This window comes from Nomascus leucogenys, chromosome 15 (genome assembly GCF_006542625.1).
Source record: "Nomascus leucogenys isolate Asia chromosome 15, Asia_NLE_v1, whole genome shotgun sequence".
NCBI lineage: Eukaryota > Metazoa > Chordata > Mammalia > Primates > Hylobatidae > Nomascus > Nomascus leucogenys.
In genome coordinates, this window is record NC_044395.1 from 74,288,047 (window position 1) to 74,311,757 (window position 23,711).

Here is a 23,711-nt window from a genome sequence, read left to right on the forward strand (position 1 = left end):
CGCGCATGCATGCACATGCTTACAAATTAGCTAGAAAAACCCTAAGACAGACTTTAAATGAAAAGAAATGGTTTCATAACTCTTAGAAATGTCCTTTTACATAAGGATATGTAGTAGAAGTCCAAATTTTTAACTGCATTCATTGTCAGAGAAATGAGGTGTTTTGATGTTTCCCCTGTCCCTTTTAGAAAATATGTAATCCTAAAAGAGCCTGAAACAGTTTCCATTGTCATATTTTTTCATTTTTGCAATCTCTATTTTTTCACTCCTCCCACCTGTACATATATATATTTAAAAACGTCCCCATATAGATTTTTAAAGAAAGAAAAGCCAGCCAGGCTCCCCACTCTTTACCAAGTTTGTTTTGATTGTTTTGTGGCCTCTGCCTGCACCTCGGCCTGAGTCAGACTGACTCTGGGAGCGGTGGGCAGGTCCAAGGGAAAGTCAAGGAGATAATGAGGCTTCCCATGGGGGCAACTTATAGGCCAAGTTGGGTGGGTGAAGTCAGTCTACCAGAAGCTTCCTGCCTCGAGCCTGGGCCTCTACCTGTCCTGAAACCTGAGGGCTCTCCAGTTGGACCACGAGGGTCTGACATCCAGGAGGATCCCCAGGAGAGAGCAACGGTCACTAGGGAACATGCTGCCCAGCACTGACCGTACTGAGCAGCCTGTTGGGTTGATGCCATGGATAGCCAGGCATTCAGAACTGAACACGACCCCTAAAAGGCAAACACGAACTGTGAATGTGCCAGTGTCAGATGCTGCCTTGGTGGTCATGTGTAGGCTGGCAGTAAGCTTTTGGTCCCTTAACACTCGCTGTGTTGGAAATTTCCCAAGGCTTTCATCTAGGGTAGCTGGTGTGTGATTTCCCTGTCCTTTGTTATTCCTATCTGGAAACTAGTTGAAGTCTTTTCTATGATGTTGATATAGTTACAAAAAATCTGAATACTTACTACTAAGTTTTATAGTTCCGCTTAGTTCAAAGTAACACAACCTCATCTCATAAGAGAAAGTTTGAAAGAGGTAGAGAAATTGAAAGATGAAAATCACTACCCATTATCTCAGCCCACAAAGACAGCTACTATCAGCATTTTGGTTTATTTCCTTTCAGTCCTTTCTGTGTTTATGAAATTTTATTATATAAATAACTCATGTCCAATATAGAAAAAGATGGAAAATTGAGAAATTATAATGTTAAAACAAAAATGACCCATCTCACCAGTTGGAGATGTCTTAATATTCTGGTGAATTTTTTCTTGTCTTTTTTCTATAGACACATAAGAAGATTGGGAAATATTGTGTATATAAGTTTGTATCCTTTTTCACCAATGTATATCAATGTATATCAGTTCACAAATGAATACTAATTAAATGAAAATTTATTAAATGTATATATCATTTATATCTATTGACATATTAACAGATACCAGTGCATATTTATTAAAAGGGTACTATGTAAGAGATGATGTTCTTAAACATAAAATTTAATTTAGACATGAAATCACTTTGTCAAAAGATATATCAGTTTATATTCAGATATACAGTGTACAGACCTGCCCATTTACCACATCTTCACTAATACTGGTATTATCTTTAAATAGAATCTTTGCTTATATGAGCAGTGAAAGTGGCATATTATCTATTAAATTTTGACTGTTACGAGATTGAGCATGTTTTTGTATACTTACTGGTCTTTGTGTTTCATCTTTTGGGGTTTCCTATTCATATTCTCTGCTTAGTTTTCCACTGAGGTATTTGCCTTTTTATTGATTTATAGGAGATTTTGTTTTGTTTTAACTCAGAAAAGGTAGTGTTGCTTCAGTTGTCACAGAGCTTTGGAGTCAGACAGACCTGGGTTTGAATCCTGGCTTTCCTACTTGTGAGCTGAGGGATTTCAGGCAATTTATCTGACCCCTCTCGAAATTAATTAGTTCTTCTTTGAGAACTAAATGGAACAACACTGACTAGCATGAAAAAAAAGCCTGGTGTGTGGTTTCTGCCGCTAGTTTTTGTGTTGTTATTTTTGTTGTGATTCCTGCACTGAGTATTTTCTCAGAAAAATGACCTTGAGCTGTACAACTCATGCCTGTTCAGACCCACAGACACATGATACTCACTATATCCAAAGCTCAGAAAAATGAAACTGAAATCACTGAAGTTTGTGGGTTTTTTTTTTTTTAAATTCTTCTTGCCAGAAGGAGACAAATGAAGGAAAAAAAACAAGGTGATTTCATTTTCATTAAGAGGAACTTGTAGAGTTATTTCTGGGGTCAGGCAGGATATATTCAGACCAACATTTTAGATCTAGGGCTGGGAAGATCCCGAGACTCGTTATAGATTACATCATCTTCCTCCAAGTACGCTTGCCAGGCAAATGGACAAGTGCATTTTAGAAAGGTTTTCAGTTGTTCACGTTTAAACGGAAAGGATCACCTGGCTAACTTTTAGTTAACCCATTGAACAGATGTGCCATTCCCCCAGCCCATTGGTTATTCACATCCTTGTTACTGGTTTTTGACATCCTTGCACCGTAGGTGGGAGGAGGGATGGGTATGAGCCTGCCCTGCTCTCTTTCTCCTACTTGGGACAGAGCTGTTGCTTTTATTTGCTGAGTCACTGAAGCAACAGAGCATGTGCAGAGTCCCAGCCCGGAGTTGGGCATATCTGGGTTCCAGTCCCTGCTCTAGCCCTTCTCAGCCATGTGATCTGGGACAAGTTGCCTTACCTCTCTAAGCCTCAGTGTCATCTTCTATGTGATGTCGATGCCTCCCCCAGAAGGTCGTTATGAGGACCGAAGGAGACATGTCAGGGCAAGAACCATCCTAGGCACGTGTTTGATGCTCAGTAAATGGGACGTGGTCAGTGTTCAGAGGGGTGGGGGTGGCAGGTGACTTCTCTGTTTCACCTCCACTCACAGCAGCAGGGCCTGTGGTGTCACCTAGACATCTCATAGGCATCCCACACTGAACATGTCCCAAACCAGCAGCTCCTCCCTGGATGGGTGGATGGTCTACAGGGACCTCTTCCTCCAGCTGTCACACAGGGCATGTACCTGGCAAGTGGCTTTGCACCCCTAGTTGCCCCCTTGGCTGGGGGCCTTTGTGCAGTTCATGGACTGGGAGTCACCCCCATGGCTAGACCGTCAGGAAACCCATTGGCTATTCCTTTCCAGCATACCAAGAATCAACTTCTCAGAACATAGCAAGAGTTGACTTTTTGTCACCCCGCCATGGCCACTCAGACTGACTCCTCTTACACCTCATATCCCATTGATCAGCACAGCCGCTGGAAATACGTCTAGAATCCAGCTGCTTCTCATCACCCCCACGCCTAATACCGAGGGCTGAGTCACAGCATCTCTTACCCGGACTGTTGTAGCTGTCTCCTAACTCAGCTTCCTGCCCTGCCTTTACACACACACACACACACACACACACACACACACACACACACACACACACAGAGTGTCTTCTCACCACTGCAGCCAGACTTAAAACCTAAGACGGATCGTGTCACTCCCCATTTTGCTCAGAGTCAAGGCCAAGATCTTTACTGGGGTCTGCAGGCCCCCACGCCTGGCCCTCTGACTGCACCCCTACCTTCCTTAGCTGTCTTCTCTCCCTAGCCCCCCCCACCCCGCCCAAGTCGCTGGTCCCCTAGCACTGGGCGGCTCCCTGCGGCCCTGTTCACCAGCTGTCCTCTGCCTGGAACACATCTGTCACCTCTCACCTCCTCCCGTCCAGCCTCCTTGGGGCCTTTCTAACTGCCTCCCTCTTGTGGTCTGCCTCCTCCCCATCTCTGACTCTCCTCCCGAGCACTTACTGCCACCCAGCACCCGACATAACTTACTTGTTTTGTTTGCTTGCCTTCCTCACCAGGAGGTGTACCAGATGAAGACAAGGATTTTTGTACCCCTACCCCCATCCCCAGCACTGCCACAGAGAACAGTGCCTGGCACTTGGATGCCCTCAGTAAATATTTGTTGAGAGATTAATGAGTGATCATGGGCCAGCACGCCAACAGTGTCTTCGTTATTACAAAATTGTCCCAAATTGAAATTTGGCTACTACATGCAGTTTGTGGTGGAAATTTACTCAAATTACCAATTCTTTCACCGAAGAAATTACCTGGCATATGTGGTTTCTCAATAAACTGTGTTGGATTGCCTCAAGGCTTTGGGGCAGTGGTAGCCGTCCGAGGCCTCCTTGCCAGTCAGCCAAACCCAGTTCTGAGTGGGACATAAGAGATGCCCCCAGCGTCCTTAGCTGATGCTACTGTGTCACCCCAGAATCCCTGGGGCGGCCCACCCCTCAGCAGCAGCTGTCACTCTGCTGGGTTCCGCTTCTCCTCCTGTGGGTTTCGTCTCCCTAGGGAAATCATTGTCCTTGCTTTCTACATCTTATCTCCCTGAGCAACTCCAAAATTCTGTTACTCATATCCCACTGACCTTTCTCATTGCCCTAGTCCAGGCTTTTCACAGGAGGAGTTGTCTCTCTGTTTTATATTAAAACAAAGCGGTTGGACTCTTAAAACTCTATTCACTTTTCAAATTCTTTTGAGTCCTCAATGCTTCCTGTTATAAAATGCTGCCCTCTGGAGTGCCTTCCAGACCCACCCCCAGGATACCTGTAGCCTTCCCTGCAGCCACTCTCCTCGACTCCCTCCTCATTCCCAGGGGTCACTGTCCTGGATCTCTCCAGCTTTAAGTTCCTTCATGTCCTCTTGCCACCCCTGCTCTCACCATCTCTGAGTTCCTGCATCCCCAAGATTTCAACCCGAGTTTGCATCTCCTGACATCACTTTTCCCTGCCTTCTCCCTTTTCAGCCAGCATGAGGCCATCCACTTCCATGGCCATAGTGGACGCCACTGAGCATGCTATAGGTGTTTTCCTATATTCAACTCATTTGGTCTGCACAACAACCCAGTGCAGGGAATCCTGCACTTTTACAGATGACGCATCTCTAGCTCCTGGAGGTCACCTAACTTACCTAGGACATGCAGCTAGTAAGTGGCAGGGCTGGGATTGGAACCCGAGAGGCCCCGCCCTGACCGCCATCCTGCCCTGCCTCTCCTTAGGCACCCAGAATCCCCTCACTCTGTTGTCAAAACCCACCTTCTCCTGCCTGTCTGGTACCTGGGGGAGAACCCTCAGCCTCTTCTTCTGCTGCCACTTGCTTCCTCTTCTGCCAGGAAGGTCCCATGCCTGGCCAGCCTGCTCTGGAGACATGCCTGCTGCCTGGCCTTGCCAGGAGGCTCTGATGCTCTGCAGGCTTCCTGCCCCACGGATCCCTTCCTGCCTGTCCTGGGGTCCCACCACCCGCTTTGTAGTTGGCCTTGCTCTTTACTCTGGTGAAAGGTGCAGGCCATTCCATCCAAGATCCTATAATATTCCTTTTCTCTGCTGTTGAATGTTCTTCCCATTACCCCCACATTCTCGAAGAAGGCATGTGGCTTTCTTCTCTGAGTCTCGGCCCGCCCTGAGTCCAGCCCCTGCTGCCTGACCCAGCCTGTCTTGTCGGCCTCCCCTAAGCCCTAGCCAGAAACACAAGCACCTTTCAGGTGCTCCATCCTAACTCCACCCTCCCTCACACTGGCCTCTCTCCCTTTGCCACCAAATAACAGCAGTGCATTCTTTTGTTTCCTTTAGAACAAGATGCAGATGTTTTCCAGAACTTTCTTCAACTTCAGGCAGTAAGTTTTTTGGTGAAAGGAGTGCTCCTCCCTGAGTCTGTAGAACCAGGCTCTCTCCTCTTATTCTGTAGCAATTAAAGACAAAGACAGGCAAGAAAACAATGAACAGAAACAGGAGCCAGGCTGATGCGCCTTCATTTAGCTGGTCCTTGAGCGTGACTCGTTGATCCTTCTTGCTTCCATCAGGGATTGTACCCTGTGCCCTCTTTGAATGCAGGGGCATGTCGAGGCCAAGGGTCAGGAAGAGAGCTTTGGCCTCGCCAGCCTGGTCCCCAGAGTGGAAGTGGCAGGGCAGGAGGGGTGTGGCAGAGCACATATCGCCCCCGGCCTTGCCCCCAGATGTTGAGTGCTGGGTGCTGGAGTGCAGAGGGGAACAGCGCCTGGACCCTGCTTGGGGAGAGGCAGCACCTGGGGGATCTCTTTGTGGCTTCAGATCCCATGTTGTCCTCCAGGTAAAGCAGACCATCTCTGGGGTCTAGGCTGGGGGAAAACTCTTGCAGAAAATTCCTGGTTCTGGGACAGAATGCATGGGGTCTGCGTGAGGGGCAGAGGACAGTGCCAGCCAGTGAGCACGCACTGGGCAAAGGAAGTGGCCAGAGATCACTCATAAGAAAAAGTGAGACATGAACCTCAGAGCCTGGGCTGCTTTCAGAGGAGCAAAGAGGCTGGGAAATAAGCATCTTCTGGTGAGGAAATCAGCAGGGGAAGGGGAGGGTCACACAGGAGGGGACTTTTAATCCTGAATGGCCTTGCAGAGCATGGTTCCCCTAGTGTGCCCCATGGAACCCTTGGCTGTTAGATGTGAGGTGATAAATGGTGTGTGGATGCATACACTTGGGACTCAGACTCCGCTGCCCTTAGACCTTCACCCTCCACAAGACTGTGTTTAAAGGTCCAAGAAGCCCTGCAGAAGAAAAACCTAACTATTGAACCCAGCATTCCCTATACGTATTTGGCCCCTGATTTTTCCCCCAAATAACATCATTACAATCCTATGGGATTAGTGTTCCATGGCAGAACTTTGGGAAGTGTTTTTTGAAGAATTTGTAAATCCCTGCACCCTCTGGACTGTCCCCATTTCTTAGATTGCATGGAGGCTGTGCTGTACAGTGGAAGGAGTATGGGCTTTAGATGGGACTGGCCTGTGTTTAAATCTGCTTTCCCATTATACAAAATCTCTGATCTCGATCAAGTTACTTACCCTCTCAAACTTAGTTTCCTTATCTGTAAGACAGGGGATGAAACATTAGCTAGTTGTCTTATGAGGCTGTTGTGATGGTTAATGGGAAGATAATAATGACACTTACAGAGGGCTTGTTATGCTCCAGACACCATTCTGAGCACTTTATATATCTCACTCTTCACCACAACTGTGAGGCAGGTAATGTTATCCTTATCATACAGGTCAGGTCAGGAGACCAATGACACATACAGGCTAAATGTTGTGCCCAACATCGCACAGCTGGTAAATGTGGGATCTAAGATTTGAACCCTAGGCACTCATACATGATGGGGTCAGGATTTGAAACCTGACCGTCATCTCCCATCAGAGAGCATGCTCTGAATCACTGTGTTCTAAAGGGTCTAGAGCAGTAAAAGCACTAAGTGGTATCAGTTCCCTTTTCAGATGGTTCATGGATACATTAAGGGGATTGATGGTTCCTAGGACTCCAAGTCATTCTGCAGTCATTATAATCAGCCCTGTTGAAAGAGTAATCTCCTCAATCTGCTTGCCCACTCAGATGCTCCCATTGTGACCATTTCGTTTGCTCTGCTGCCTCATCTGGGCCACTTCAATTTGGGCGGCTGCTCAGCGGTCAGGTGGAGTTGGGCCACTTTCCACAGCCATCTCATCTGTGGCCTGTGCCTCCACATCCAGGACCAAGAGTCCCCCCCAGGATGCCCAGTGAGTTAGTAGCTTGTTCTCTTTCTACACCTCAGTGATGGACTTGGCCAAGGGTTAAGAAGACATCCCTTTTATCATTCAGCAAACTGAGTGCCTTTACTGAGCTAGGTGCATGCCCTGGGGGAACTAGCCCTGTTTGGTGACTTAGTTAGACCTCTGAATCCCTCTACCAACCCTCAGTAGCTGTCTGGGAGACTGGGATTCTATGGACTCTCCTCTATCAACGATATTGGGGGTCTTTTCCACAAAGACCAGCCTTGTTTTGATGGACAAAGTGCCTCAGATTTACAAATCTTACCCCTTGCGGGATCCTCTCAATTGATCAAGCCCCATAGCTCTAAATGCCGTCTCCTTGATTGATGTTTAATTTGGGGATCCACAAGCGTCTAGAGCTACCAGTTGAATTTGGGTACCCAAGGGCCACAAATGGGCCGCCCTCACACCCCGACCCCTGACAACCAGCACCTTTGAGACTGAAGTACCACTGCATATACTGCTGTCCTCTGCTCAGGGCATTCTCCCTACCAGCCAGGCCACCCGGCAAACCCCTGCAACACCTCATAAGACCTCTTCGCTGGTCTCATCTCCTTTTATTAACACCTCCTCAGCACCCCTCCACACACACCCAAGCCCACAAGCAAATCATTTTTTCATCTGTTCTGCTCTTGTATCTTACCTATGCCCCACCGCTACAAAAAAAGCACACCTTCCTCAAGACACTTGACTGCCACCTGCTGGAGAGTTGTCATCATGGCTCAACAAATATCTGCCACTTCTAAACCCCCAGGCACCTCTGGAGTAGGGCAGTGCATTGCTTGTACAGCTGTAAACATGGCCTGCCTGTTGAATTGGTCATGCTGTCATGTACTTATTAAAACCCTTGTCTCTCTAGCTGGACTGAGGACATCTTGAACGTAAGGACTGCTGATTTCTGTCTTCGTCCGCATTGTGGCTTTTGCTAGGGGCTAGAGAAATGCTTATTGAATGATCCTTGTGCAAACACCTGTTACCTTAGGTTCAGGGCATCTGCTGTCATTCAGTGAAGGTTTTCTAAATCTATCTGTTGCAAAGCAAGGCTCCCCACAGGCTGTCAGAGTAACCCCGGAGGTCAGACAGGACTTGCAGTGGGGACAGGGCCCCATCAGCCTCTCACCTCTGCTCAGAGGCACCACCCTCTGAACAGATCAGAGCATAAACAGGTCAGAGCAATTCAGCATTCATTCCCTCTACAGACATCAGGGCAGGCACCATGTAGTGGAGAATGGGGCCAGGGGCCATCTGCCGTGGCTGTTTGGGCTGGGGAAGGAGAATAGTACTTCTAGAGCATGTGCTGTGCTCAGGACCAGCTCCCTGTAAGTAGGCTGTGGGAATGCAGAGGTGGCAACTCAAGCATCTCTGCTGGGGATTCGGAGTTTTGTGGAGAAGTAGATCAGTAAGCACACGGATACCAGATAGGGTTGTCAAGGATATTGATTCACTGTTGTCCCTATTTTCCTAAGCTCGCCACATCATGGAAGGCTGCTACCCAAGTGACATTCTGGGGCTTCACCAAGTTTTAACAGAGCTCCACCCAGCTGTCACAGTAGGGGTAACACTGTGGGCCAGAAGGAGAGGCAGGCCTTCCCTGGGGTCCCATTTTAAAAAGGGGGAAGTCCTCTGTTCTTTTACAACACTTGTTCTCCCCAAGCCATTCAGCATAGTATTACTTAGGTCCCATAGAGAGAACCTTCCAACAGATAGCTCTCCTTGCTCAGGCCTGTCCTGATGAACTCCCTGATATACTTCCAGGTCTTAAAAGAATGAGAGCTGAGCATTTCCCTCTCTGCCCTGGCTGCCAGGAAGCTCAGAGATAACTTGTTTGCTCAGTTCCTGTAGCTTTCCTGACCCAGGATTTCTTTTTCTTATAAATTCTCCTTGTTCCTTTTCCAGGAATGCTTGCTCTTTATGTTTGGTTTGTTTGTGTTACTTTTGTCTCTGTATTATACTTTGGGGGGTAGTTTTTGGAGGCAGGATTGGCAGCAGCATGGTAGAAGCACCAGCAGTAAAGCTGGACACACCTGGGTTTCATCCCCACTTGCTAGCTGTGTCGTTTTAAGTAAGATAAGTTGCCTCTTCAGTTCTTGGTTCCTCGCCTTGAAAATTGGGATAATGATCATAATGAATGGATAAGTTATTGTGAAGATTAAACTTGTTTATTGTAAATGCATTGTTTCCTGTTCCTGCTCTTGGATCAGGCTTGATCTGTGGCTGTAGAATGCTAGTCTTAATTTCCTTCCTCCTGCCTGTGTCTGTCAGCATATGATGAGTTGTACAATAGTAGTGACTAGGGGACCAACCATCCCGGTTTGTCTGGGACAGAGGGGTTTCCTGGGATGCAGGACTTTCAGTGCTGAATGGGAAGGTCCCAGGCAAATGGATGAGTTGGTCACCCTGGTAATAAACAACCTCAACATCTCAGTGGCTTACTGTAGCAAAGGTTTATTTCTTCGTTGTGCTACTGTCCATCCAGGGCCTTGGCTAAAGGAGGAGCCTCTATCCAGGAAGTTGACGGTCGTGGGCACAGACAGAGGAACACATGTTACAGGTCCTTTAGAAAGTTGTGGCTATCACTTCTGCTCTCATTCACTGGTCGGGGTCCGTCACATGGCCAGGCCTGCCACCAGGCTGTGCAGAACCTTCCCACTGGGTGGGGCAGCTCAGCCTGGAACACTGATCCACTCTGCCAGGCTCACTTTTCTCTTCTTTTGCATTTTAGGGTGCTGGAGCAGGGACCAGGGAAAGGAGAGAGTCACTTGGTCTGGATTGGGGGTCTTGGATGTGATCATCTTCCTGTAGATGGTCGGTCTGGGCTTCTTAAGGGGCAGTGTTCAGCTTCACCCTGCTCTGCTCAGAGGAGCAGCTGTGTCTCCTTTGGACGCCTTCTAGTGGTTGATGCCGTCGCCTTTCTCAGCTGCCAAGGCCTCTCTCTACAGGGCAGGCTGGGCTGTGACTTCTCTTCCACCCTCCTTCCTCCTTCCTGTGGAGCCCCTGAGATCCTTTCCCCATGCTCCTGGGTGGAATGGAGGGTGCCCTCACATTCTTCCAAGGCATCTTGCGCAAGTCCCTCCATGCCCTGCATTCTCTGGCTGTCCAGCATGCCTCCATCTCACCTTTGGGACTCTCTAGCTTGGAAGTGGGCACACCTGCAGCCCCTGACTCCAGGACCGCAGGCCAGGCTCTCCCCAAAGCATCCTCACCACACACCATGTGGATTGCCAGGTCAGGGAGGCCCTCAGAGCCCACCCTCGGCAAGGGGACCCTCTCAAAGGCACCTCTGTTGGAAGTAGCCCAGAAAGAGGCTTTCTTTTTTCTTATCTTTCGTTGTTTTATTTATTGTTCTTGTATCTAAGAACACCTTCTTGGGCAGAAAACAGTTTTCCAGAAATAATGTTAATTAAGTGTCACAACTGGTTTAGCTTCCTTACCTTGTCTAAGCATATAAGAGAGGCTCTTGAGGCTGGGCGTGGTGGCTCATGCCCATAATCTCAACACTTTGGGAGGCCAAGATGGAAGGATTGTTTGAGCCCAAGAGTCTGGGCAGCATAGTGAGATCTTGTCTCTTCTAAAAATAAAAAATTAGCTGCGTATGGTGGCACATGCCTGTAGTCCCAGCTACTTGGGAGGCTGAGGTGGGAAGATCACTTGAGGCCAGGAGTTCTAGGTTGCAGTGAGCTATGATCACACCACTGCACCCTAGCCTGGGCAACAGGGTGAGACCCTGTCTCAAAAAAATAAAAAAGGGTTTTTGATTTTTGTTTTGCAGAGGTACCAAAATCTATATTAGCATTTATTATATTTCTATAAAGTAAATTTGAGTATTGGGAAAATTGATCAGAATGAGAAATTTCATAGGGAGTTTAGTACTTGAAATTTGGATCCTTCTTCTAAATTTCAGGGAAGTCAGGGCTGGGCATGGTGGCTCACGCCTGTAATCTCAGCACTTTGAAAGGCCGAGACGGGCGGATTGCTTGAGCCCAGGACTTTGAGACCAGCCTGGGCAACATGCAAAGCCTCCTCTCTACAAAAAATATAAAAACTAGCCGGGCATGGTAGTGGTGCACACCTGTAGTCCCAGCTACATGACAAACTGAGGCAGGAGGATAGTTTGAGCCCAGGAGACGGTGATTGCAGTGAGCCGAGATCATGCCATTGCACTCAGCCTGGGCGACAGAGCAAGACTGTCTCAAAAAATAATTAAGTAAGTAAGTAAATTTCAGGGAACTCAAAGAACGAGAAAGGACATGAAGTTGTTCATTTATTTAGCATTTATTGAGTAACACCTGGAGTGAGGCATGAGATCAGGCACAGGAGACGCCTATAAATAAGGCCCTACCTGCCTGAAGCTTATGGGAGGTGGGGGAGACACGCCCACAAGCAGAGAATGGCCGCAGGGCGTGAAGGAGCCTGGGCGGGAGCTGCTGCAGGAGAGCCAGGGAGAGAGGATACAGCTCTGAAGGCTTCTTCAGGAGGTGTGCCCACGGGCACAGGAAAGGAAAGCAGGAGTTTATCAGGTGACTGGGTGGTTGAAAGGAGCCACATCTGCAAGAAATGTGGGTCCAGCAGAGGCAGGGTGGTTCTGGGAACTCTTGTCTTTTAGTCTGTCGGGGGTCTTTGGGCAGCAGATGGGAGGGTTGGGCTGAAGACTAAGCAATGTTTCCTGCTGGGGGGTTTGAACTTTGTTTGGAAGACTTAGGGGGAACAGTGAAGCTATTGCAGTGGTCTGAGCAAGGGGCTGTCCCGCCTCTGACCACAGTGGGGAGGGGATGGGGCTGGAGAGGACAGCAGACTGAACAGAGGCAGTGACAAGGAGCTGGAGGGAAGTGGCTGGGCCCATCCCTTAGAGGGCTGTGTGGGGGCTATGTGGTGTGGGAGGGAGAGAGGAAGGAAGCCCAGGGTAGGTTCTGGGTTGCTAATTTGGGGGCTGGGAGGAGAGCGTGTGACCTAAACAGAATCAGATTTAGATGGAATTACGTATATTAAGCCTGGGGATTTCACATCCATTTGCTGCTGCTTTACCAGTTGAGGCTCAAGAATGAGAAGCACAAAATTTCTGGTCATATTATTTGCATGTGCCCAGACTGGGGTTAACAGAATCCGACAGTGAGGGTTCCTGAATCAGACTGCAATGGGGAATGAATGCCTTGGGTGGCTGGAAGCAGTTGTATTCGCAGATATTCATTTGGAGATCTCTATAACGATTGAGGCAAAGATACCCCAAAGACTGCAAGAATTAGCCAGTGGAATTTGAAATGCCAAAATTTTTGCTTCAGAAAGGTCAGGAAAGCCCCATTTAAAATCTAAATTTTGCCATCTCAAGGCAGTGCAGGGATGGATTAGGAGGATGTGGGGTGACCCTTTTCTTCCTTTCAGAGCCAGTTTCTGCCAGACACAGGAATCCTCCACGTGAGTCATAGGGTGAAGAGGAGACCCCTCAGTCCTTTCAGTAAGGTGGGAGGGCAGCACTGCCAGGTGGCTAACATGAACCCTATTTCAGAATTTCTTTCTTAACTTCGTGTGTGCCCAGATGCACTTGAGATTCACTGATGTTTTCTTTAGACTGAGGAGCTCGTTTCAGCAGTTAGTTTCAGGTGTTGGCTCTGCTGGCATTATGCTTCGGCTTAATGTTTTCTGAAGACTTGTTTTCTGTTGTTTTTCATTGTTCTTGTTGTCTGGCTTCAGGCCACTACCTTCAACCTAGCAAGAGCTGAGTGGTATCTTCAGCAGTGAGGTAGCTTCTGAAGGCCACCACTCTCTTGCTGTGTGACTTTGGCTAGTTTCTCCACCTCTCTGTGCCTCAGTCTCTTCTGTAAAACAGAGAACACAGGAGTGTCTCCCTCATAGAGTTACTTTCAGGTTTCAATGAGTTAATCTACATGAAACAATAAGGATAGAGCCTGACACAAAATCACACTCAACAAGTTTTCACAATTATGATTACTTGACCCAGTAGGAGAAATAAAAAACACAACTAACTTCCTTCTAAGGACATGCCCAAGAATCCAGTTTTAGTAACTTTGAAGGCATTGTTTTGCACAGAAAATATCTCCTGCCAGATTTTTTCACGTGTTTGCAGCTTAGCTTTAACAAGGGGCTGAAGGACGGCCAGGCAGCAAGGGGTGGTGAGTGCCGGTAGAGTGTGACGAGCTCGCCCAGCCTTCCTCCCTGTAATTAGGAGTCATGAACCATCTCCACCGTCTCCCTTAGCTAATAAAAGATTTTTACATTTACTTACCTCAAAGTGACCTGTCTGGGTTTTCTTTTCTTGTGGCCCCCACTGTAGGTTTTTGGAAGAAGCTGACCGCCTGAAAAGAAATTATAAAACATGAAAATCGCTTTGAGGTGACCAAGTCCAGAGGCCCCTAACTCCTCCCAAGCTGGATCTGGGGTGTAAGAACTGTAACTTCAGGTAACAAAGTAGTATCCCCTCCCTGCCTCCTGTGAACTCATGATTATTGGTAGCTTGCATGGCAGTTCTTCCTTTAGGAAGTGTAGTTTCTTCCAGGAACTCTGAAACTTGGGATATTCCACCTCATGCGGTTGTTTGGCCGGTCAAAAAAGGGAGTGGGGGATTCTGGAGGTACTTCATGTCTGCTGCGTGGCCCAAGGGGGCCAGGGTTCCATAAATCACCAAGACCCTGAGGGCAGGGCTCTGTCCTCATTCCTGGCCCTGCTTCTGTAAATGTTAATGACAGAATAACAAAAACAATGTCACCCACCCAACAGGGTCATTAATATGATTAAATAATCATGAAATACTTCTTGAAGGATAAATCAGAGAGAATAGGAAATTTCTGAAAATAAAGAGCGGTAAGAGAGTATTTGTTCTGCTAGCTATTGAAATGTATTCTAAAGCACAGTCATAAAAACAGTATGGTACTGTGATGGAAATAACTAGATCAGAGGAACAGAGTAGAGAGTCCAGAAATAGGTGATAAATCAATAAAGATATATTTCAAGTTAGTGGCAATGGGATGTATGAGCTAGCAAATGGTGTTAGAAAAAAATCTCCTATCCATTAGAGGGTAATAAGAAATTCCTAAGCTTAGGTAGTATATCAAAATAATTTCCAAATAGCATTAAATTAAAAAGATCATTAAAATCTTAGAAAAAAGAATATTTATATTATTTTGGGTAAGAAAAGGCTTTTAAAACATGTCACTTTTGGTGCCACATACAAATATCGTAAACAAAGTTAAAAAGCAAAAGGGTGGAAAAAGTGTTTACAACATCAATGATGAACGAAGCATTAATATTAGTATGCAAATTTATTCTTTGATTCAATATTTATTGAGCACTTAGTATGTACTAGAAAGTATTCTGGGCACTAAGGGCACAAGCAGTAAATAATGTCCCTGCTCTCCTGGTACTTACACCCTGATGGAGAGGACAGCCAGTGAATATGGTAGATTATTGTAGGTCACATTTTGATACGGGCTAAGGACAAAACATTAAGTAGGTGGCTGGGCTAGGGAGGCTTGGCAGGGTTTGCATTATATGGATGTTCAAGGGGGCTTCACTGGTGGAATGACATGTGAAGAAAAAGGGAAAGTCATTGAATGTTGAGCTGATAGCACATTTGCTGTTTTTGGAATGTCGAGCTGATAGGATTTGCTGATGGATTGAATGCAGGTTGTGAAAGAAAGGAGTCAGGGTGGCTTCTAGGTTTGGGGCCTGGCAACCAGAAGCATTGACATAGGAATGACTGAGAGGCTTGGCTTGGAGATAATTAGAGTTTTGGTTATGGATGTTTCAGTTTAACATCTCTCTTGTATATTCAAGTGAGGATGTCAGGGAGGTGGTTGGCCAAAAAAATCTGTAATTCAGGGTGACATCTAGGCTGGAGATATAAATTTGGGAATTGTTACAGTGTTGATAGTATTTGAAAGAATGACACCAGCCTAGAGCCCCTGGAGAGTGTGTGTAGATACAGAAGAGGGCCCAGGACATCCATGGGACCCTCCCTTGGAGTTGAGGGAGATGAGAAGGAGCCAGCCAAAGAGAGCAAAAAGGAGTGACCACTGAAATGGAAGGAGTCCCGCAAGAAGGGAGATCTCCCAAGCCAAGAGACAGTGAGAAGGGCGAAGTCAGCTCTCCTCTGGATGTGCTGATGGGCAAGGAGAGAACTGGCCATTGGATCTAGCAGTGGGGAGGTCACTGGTCAACCCAACAAGGGCTGTTTTATGGGAATGATGGGGAGAGAATCTGATTGGAGTTGGGTTATTGAGAATAAGAGGAAAAAAACTGGAGACAGAGAAATGGGACAATAGCTGGAGGAGGATGGTATTCAAGTAAGTTTATTTTTCCCAAGATGAGAGTTATATAACTCTTGTTTTTACCCAAGTGGAAATGATTCAGTAGCGTGGGGAGACTGGATGGTGCAGGATTGGGCTGGGGTGAGGGTTCTGAAATGGTGGTCTCGAGGAGGTGGGAGAGGTAGAATCCAGGCATGAGCTGGGGAAGGGATCCTAAGTAGGAGCATCTAAGGAGGTGGTGGGTGTGCACCTGCCTCTTTTCTCAGTTCACTAAGAAGCAGAGTCCTCAGCGGAGAATGGAGACTAAAGAGATGATGGAAGTTTGAGGAGAGAGGACAAAGTATGAAGTCCTTCATAGCAGAATGAGAAAATAAATGGCCAGGGGAACGAAGGATCGCTGGGCGGCATGCAGGCCTCTAAGGGGTATTTCTCCAGCCATGTCATGTTACACAGGTGAACACGGGGTAGGAGGCCATTGTGGTAGAAAAACAGGACATGAGCAGACACAAGGTAAGACAGAGAAATGCCTGTAAAGAGAAAGGCAACATCAGTAATAGCTGAAGAATACAAGTAAAAACAATGAGGTTTTCTTTTTCTCTCTTTAGACTGGCAAGAACTCTTGTTGGGGATAGAAATTATTGTCGCTTTTCTGGAGCACAGTGTTACAGTATGTTCCAGAATACAACATGTGTCCCGTTTTGACCTGTCAGTCCCACCTTTAGAAATTTATTCTAAGAAATAATCGCTCAAATGCAAGGAAATATATGCACAAAGATGTTCACCCCAGCAGTGCTTATCAAAGTGAAAAAATGGCAGTCATCTAAACAGGAGGCAACTGGTTCATTTATCTGTTGGCCTAATGGTGATAGTGGGAAACAGTAGCTCACACTCACCCTCCTGTTTTGCAGATGAGGGAAGTTGGGTCCAGAGGGGGCTAGTGACAGCTCCAGTCCTACTCCATGGAGCTCAGACCCCCTGGCTATAGGCAGGCACCCTGCCCAACCTCTTCAACTGGGCTTGGAGTCAGAGTCCCTTGCAAGGCACTTGTCAAGCCCCTTTCAAGGGCTGGTTTGCTTAATGCTTTTAAAATATGAGTTCTCAAAATGTTTTGCAAATTTGTTTACAATGTCTTCATTTCATCATTCATGGCTTTCCTTGCAAAGGATGCTGACAGTGGGGGAAAACAGGCCGACTGCCTGGGCCGTGATAGAGGGCACCATATTTTCCTGATTCCCAAGTAAGACTTACAGTGGAAGAAAGGATATTTTCTGCTTTCTTACAGTGTTTACAAAAGTCATAACAGGATGTGAGGATGATCTGGCTGCAACATCTGTCACCCCATTGGTTGCTAGGGTTGACTGGGATGATCTGGCTGGTTGGGCGGGTGTCCCATTCCTCCCTCACCACTCCATGTGCGTCCCTCCCAAAGCTGCATGCTCAAAAAGGATGACCATCCCTAATAGAGAAGGACCGGTCTTTGGTCAAGGGTATATGAGTAGCTGCACTCTTCTGCTAGGACCTCCAGACAAGCTCTCCAAAGTCATAACAGAGATACGAAGATAATAAGGAACTTGCGTTTATTTGTTTCCTTGATCATGTTTATTGATTAGAAGAAAATAAAATTAGCAGCCAGGTGTGGTGGCTCACACTTGTAATCTCAGCACTTTGGGAGGCTGAGATGGGCAGATCTCTTGAGGCCCGGAGTTCAAGACCAGCCTGGCCAACATGGTGAAACCCCATCTCTACTAAAAATACAAAAATTAGCCAGGTGTGGTGGTGTATGCCTTTAGTCCCAGCTTCCCAGCGTTTTGGATGGCTGAGGCACGAGAGTCACTTGAACCTGGGAGGTGGAGGTTGTAGTGAGCTGAGATTGCACCACTGCACTCCAGCCTGGGTGACAGAGTGAGACTTTGTCTCAAAACAAATAAAAAATTAAAATAAAATAAAATTAGCTTTGTTGGTGGAGAAAAGGGAGGAAAAATAACTAGCATTGTCAGAGAACATCTGGGTTATTTGGTCCCCTCCATGGGAACCGCCCTGGGTTTTCACTCCTAGAGTGTCTGGTTCTGGTTTAGTTTTTCCATGCGACAGCACAGGGACCGAGAAGCTGCTCAGCTTCTCTAGGCTTTTATGTCTTCACCAGAAAAATGAGCGGGTGGGCTTAAATTTCCTACAAAAACTCTTAAAATAAATATGTTGCTCTTTCCATTCTATCACATGCCTGTTCTGGGTCCGGGGGTGTGAGAGATGTGTTAGTGCTGCTGTAAACCAGCCCCGGGTCTCCCCCACCGCCCCCCCACCACCGCCAAACCCCCAAGCACCACCCTGGGTTCTCCACCACTTTTGAGAGCTCATCGAAATAAACACGCCTTTCTGCCTCTTGTAACAATTCCAGATCATCCAATGGCAGACCAGAGAATGGACATTTCTTCAACCATCAGTGATTTCATGTCCCCGGGCCCCACCGACCTGCTTTCCAGCTCTCTTGGTACCAGTGGTGTGGATTGCAACCGCAAACGGAAAGGCAGCTCCACTGACTACCAGTAAGGCCTTTGGGGCATGTCTTCCTCTTGTTAAACTTGGTGTCAGTTCTCGGGCATGGAACATCTAGCAGCCAGCTACTGTTTCATCCTGGAAAAGGGGATGGGGATAAAAAACCCAACTCTAGGTGGTGACACAGTTGGTTTTTGGCTTTACCTTCCCCTAGTTTGTAAGCAAGAAGGGAGCCTTCAGCACTGCTGAGGCATTTAACTTCCACCTCCTGTCCCCAAAATGTTCTACACCCAGAGAAAAAGAACAGCCTTAAGGCCAAGTTCTGCCTTTTACCCCTTTCTTCCTCTTCTTTCTTTGCTCCTTTGAGCAAGAGGGTTAAGTCTATGGGTGTCATCTCAGGGGGTTCAAAGAGAGCTTTGCCCGAGGGCCTCTCTGAGGAAGACAGCAAATGTCAGGTGCTTAATGAATGTTTATGGAAGGAATGAGTGGAGGTCCTCTCTGAAAACAATTTAGGAACATTGATATTGTCCTTAAACATTATTTAAATTAGTATGAACTTGTTATATTAAATAGTATTTTTGTTTATTTTTAGACTTGATGACTTTTCGTTTGAGTAAGTAGATTTTCACACTTAAAGTCGTCCCTTCTATATATGTACAAACACCTAGGGAATAAGGCAGTGTAGAATATTCAAAGGCACATTTTGTTTTGCCGAAGCACCTGCGTGGAGAATCTTACCCAAATGTCCATTTAAGAGGTTTTCTTTTGTTTAATGAGGGAAAATCTCCGAGGAGGTATACCCCCTACAGCAGATGTCCTTTCTGCTGAAGTTCACAGGTCGAATTTGGGGAGCACAATGGCTGGAGGTCAGATGCCCACTAGGAGATGCTATGATTAATATGTAAGTTATCCCAGATGATTAAGACAGCCAACACCCAGGGGCTGGAGAGTGGGTATGAGGGCTGTGAGGGCGTTCTTCCATAGCAGTAACTCCCCAGCAGAAAGACTGCGAGATGTTGGCCACAAACCCTTTGTCTTGAGCAAGCGCTGAGGGAGCCACTGATGTGTTCTAAGGCCTCTGTCCTCTAGACCTGTGGGTTCCAGCCTGGTCACCACCCAAGATTTCCCTTGTGGACTCTGGTTTGCTAATCTTCTGTAATTCGTGGAGACTCAATTAATTAAGCAACCGTAATCCCTTTCACTATCATTTTAATGTAACTGAAGTCATCTGTGACTGTCAGGCAGAGCTTTTTCTCACCTGAGATTATCACCTGGCCTCAAGGAACAGATAGAATTCTAGACAAAAGGGAGAGGGGAATTTTTGTCTTTCTGTGAGGCCTGCGTGATCTCTGAACTTTAGAACTAGCTGGGGAAACCCTCTGCCTGTGAGGAACCCCAGGGCGTCTAATTGGGAACACTGTTCTAGAATGTCCACAATATGATCCAGTGCTCCTAGAAACAGCTATTTTTGCCCTTGGGATTACATTGTTTGAAGAGCCATGATCTCTCCTTTCCTATGGGATAAAGGAAAAAGGAGAGAGGCCCAGCTGGCAGTCCATGCCCTCCTGATAAATGTATGGATTGGAGAAGGCGGTGAGGGGGATTTGGAACTCCTTCCTCTGGGGATTTCAGTCTGTTTTCTTCTACTGAACCACAGGATGCAACGAAACTTGGATTTCTGGAGTCTGTGAAAGGGAGGGAGATCCTTGCTGTGACCCCAGGACCTCTGTGGCCCTCAGCCCCACTATATCCCTCCATCCCAATTCCTAAAATCTAGGGGTTCCCACCTACCTGAGAAGCAGAATATTTGGCAGTAGTGCCTTTGAAAAGCTGCCTGGGGCTCTGCTCAGTACTTTGTTGGTACTTTAATTCCACCCTCCTCACTTCACCCCTTCCCTGCCAAATAGATATGTATGCACATTTATCTTTGATGCTCAATATGTTTTGCAAACGGAATAAGCTTCATTTATCCAGAAAGATGGGGAGAATGAGAGGTTATAGATATTTCGATCCTATGGTTAACTAAGCATCTTTATAAACACTACATATTCCCAATTTTCAAACAATCAGAATATGGTAAAATATATGTTAACACACAAACTCTTTTGAGATGATAACTTTTGTTTGATAACCTGAGAAGCTGGTCCAGGTTTTATAGTAAGTTCAAGTTAATTTCCGTTTGTTTGTTTTACCCTTATTATACATCATTAATTGATACTGTGGCTGTTCGAGCTTTATAATTGTTTGGTTTCTGGATAAATGAGAGCCTTCTGTCTTACGATAAGAAGCTCTTCTGTATGTCTTTATTAACATGCAGTCACATTCTCTTTTGTTTTTTTCAGAGAAAGCATGGACACAGACAAAGATGACCCTCATGGAAGGTACCATGAACCTAGTAATTTGAACTTCAGCATCCTTATAGCCATTTTCTTTGCACTGTTACACATTCTATTACTTGGGGCAGCACCCATGTCCTCAACTGGAGATGAGCAATGAGGCCGTGAGCCTGTGGGCTCACCCTGTGTCCCTCCAACCCCCAGTCCCCTTGTGTGTCTGCAGAGAGATGACAGGATCAGGCAGAAGAAAACAGCAATGTGTAACTTTGCCATTCATCTCCAGAGAATTATGTTTTTATCTTTTGCTTTTTCCTCCCCCCAGGTTAGAATATACAGAACACCAAGGAAGGATAAAAAATGCAAGGTAAGCTTGGACCTCATTTTGTCTACAAAGCATCCTAGTTCTGGTTGCTTAGAGAGCAGCTGAGGAGGCTCTGCATGTTTGGTCCTGTCTGTCTAAGAGTCCTGTTGGGCACTGTCACCTTCTTAGGGTACAGGCAGGTAGTGGGCCTTGGCCAAGGTGGCCTTCTGCCCTCCATGCTCTCCATACTGGGCTGGCCTTTACTCTTTGCTGTCTAAGCATCTTTAACCTGAAGTGGATTTGAAGGTAGCAGAAATCAATCAAGGCTCAAGTTTTTCCCCAGTCTTCAGCAGAGAATGTCTTCCTGACTGGAGCACCCTCCGCAGGAGACATGGCTCAGTGATTTGGTTCCTGGGCTGGGACTCGCCTCTGACAGGGGCCCCTATTGCACTGCGAGTTGCAACTGAATGCACCACATGGGGCATGCTCGGCGTCTCGAGTAGATTCTCTGCCTGGGTCCTTCTAGCCTCCAGCCACACTTGCTGACCTCTTCCCATTGGGTCCTCAGTTCTTCTGCCGTTAGTACCAGGCTGTGTTCTGAGGCTGCGTCGTGACAGACTGATACAGGGGGCTGCAGAAATTGGCTGCCCTAAGGCTTCTAGCTCTTCCCTCGGAGGCCAGCCTTGACAGGAGCTCCCATGGCTCTCTATCTGCGGCAGCTGCAGCAAACTACATTTCCATAGTTGCTGCACCTCCTTAGGGAGGACCATCACCAATGGCAGGTGCACATCAGTCAGTGTCACCCTGCCTCAGCGGGCAGCCACTCCTGGGAGGGAGGAGTGTGACATTCCTCAGAGGAGGCTCCTGGGGACAGATGTAGCATCTGCTACACCTAGATGGGGTCCTGGTTTTGATCCAAGGATGACGGCATTGGTTACTGGGTGCCCTAGTCAGTGAGGCTGTGACTGGAAAGAATTGGTGCCCTGCCCAGGTCACACGGCCACACAGCGGGCTCCTCACAGACCTCAGGGACAGCCCACGGGGCTCTGGATGCTCTGTGCTATGAAGCCACCATCTCCCTTCTCTTTCCTTTCACCCCCATTTCAAAATCCAACTTTACAAAGGCTGAGAGGAAAAGAAACGAGGAGAAATGAACAATTCAGTTTACTCTGAAAAGACAATTTTTGTAGCTTTTCTCCTGAATTCTAAAGATGAGGTAAACATAAAAAAACTAATACTGACCTGGCAGTGAGACCATTTTCTTGGAGACTTTAGTAGAAAAGTCTAATTTTAAACATTCTGCAAATTCTAAATTTGCCTTGTCAGATGAACATTGAAAACAGTTACAACTCATTTATTTTTGTCATCTTTTCTTGATGCTTGGTTACATTTTATAAGAAATCGTTTTTCGTATTGTTGTTCAGGGAAGCTCACAGTCAGATTGAAAAGCGGCGTCGGGATAAAATGAACAGTTTTATAGATGAATTGGCTTCTTTGGTACCAACATGCAACGCAATGTCCAGGAAATTAGATAAACTTACTGTGCTAAGGATGGCTGTTCAGCACATGAAAACATTAAGAGGTGAGACCCTGGGCTCTATTGTCCTTTATGTCCTTGCCCACAAATGTTACCACCCTTGCCTAGAATGTTCCTGTCCCTAAGGCAGATGTTTATTACTTGCAATTATGTAGCCTTGAGTAGTATGCCTTTACTCTTCAGCAACAGCCGTGATGCCAAATGAAGTGATTATTGAGCTTATGTGGGTTTTGACATGTAATTTTGCAGTCACACATTCTCAGAGCATAGAAACTATGTGCTTTGCATGTCTCTGTATATGCATGTAATCAGGCTATGTGCCTATCAGAGATGATACTGCTCTGATGTCTCACATCTTGCCTATGTTTGTGCCTGGATCCCATCCTTACAATTATAACACGCAGAAATGTAGGTGCACACAGTGACACAGAAAAGTCCGTTTAAAGATGAAAATTCATCATGGTTCCTTTGAAAAGTGAGTCACGGGTTGCGGGTTCTCGCGACATTTTGTTGTCAGGAATGAACACTGAAGATATTTTCATCTTCCTGGAATTTTCCCGAACCAGATCCACTCTTTGTGAGGGAGGCAGTATTTTCCTTCTTTTCTGAGTGTGGGGAGGGTGAGAAAACAGACGCAGAAAAGTGGAAGTGACTTATCCAAACCACAAGAGAAATCTGAAATATATCAGGCATTTTAGTGAATGCTGTTCCTGGAATTTTCCACAGCTAGTCTTGGACTTTTGGCGGAAATTGGAAAGTGGGCGCTCAGTCAGATCTCTGACCTGCGTGGTAGAAGAATTGCGTCTTTTTATATTTGCACAAAGCCACCAGAAATAAGAAGTAGCTGGTTTTGTCTGACTTTAGATCATTACCCAAAAATATAAATGTTGTATTCTGTGCTGGGAGAATGGCATTTAAAAATTCATATTAGCAAATATAACATGGGTTAAATTATTATAAACTAATTTCTATTAAATTGGAAAAAAGTGGCAAATCTCAAGTTACAATAAAGAGCAGGGATCGGGATCAATAGGATGGTTGCAACACGTCCTGTCTCCCTCCCTCCCCATGGTACTTTGAATTGTTACAGATCCATTTCCTTTTATTCCTTCACTATTCTACTCGTTATTCTACAGACTCCAAGTCATTTACTGCT

At 46.4% G+C, this 23,711-nt stretch overlaps 1 protein-coding gene across 20 annotated transcripts in view; it reads left to right on the plus strand.

Annotated features, from left to right (window-relative positions):
• Positions 1 to 23,711, plus strand: part of ARNTL (aryl hydrocarbon receptor nuclear translocator like) — a 111,130-nt gene that overhangs the window by 58,202 nt on the left and 29,217 nt on the right. For 7 of the 20 annotated variants that reach the window (XM_030794728.1, XM_030794730.1, XM_030794725.1 and 4 more), the window contains exons 3-6: positions 18,284 to 18,431; positions 20,724 to 20,762; positions 21,040 to 21,081; positions 22,443 to 22,600. In XM_030794728.1, the coding sequence (XP_030650588.1) occupies positions 18,292 to 18,431; positions 20,724 to 20,762; positions 21,040 to 21,081; positions 22,443 to 22,600 (379 nt within the window). In that variant the 5' untranslated portion in view covers positions 18,284 to 18,291. The other 13 variants (XM_030794735.1, XM_030794734.1, XM_030794737.1 and 10 more) reach the window with 5 other exon arrangements.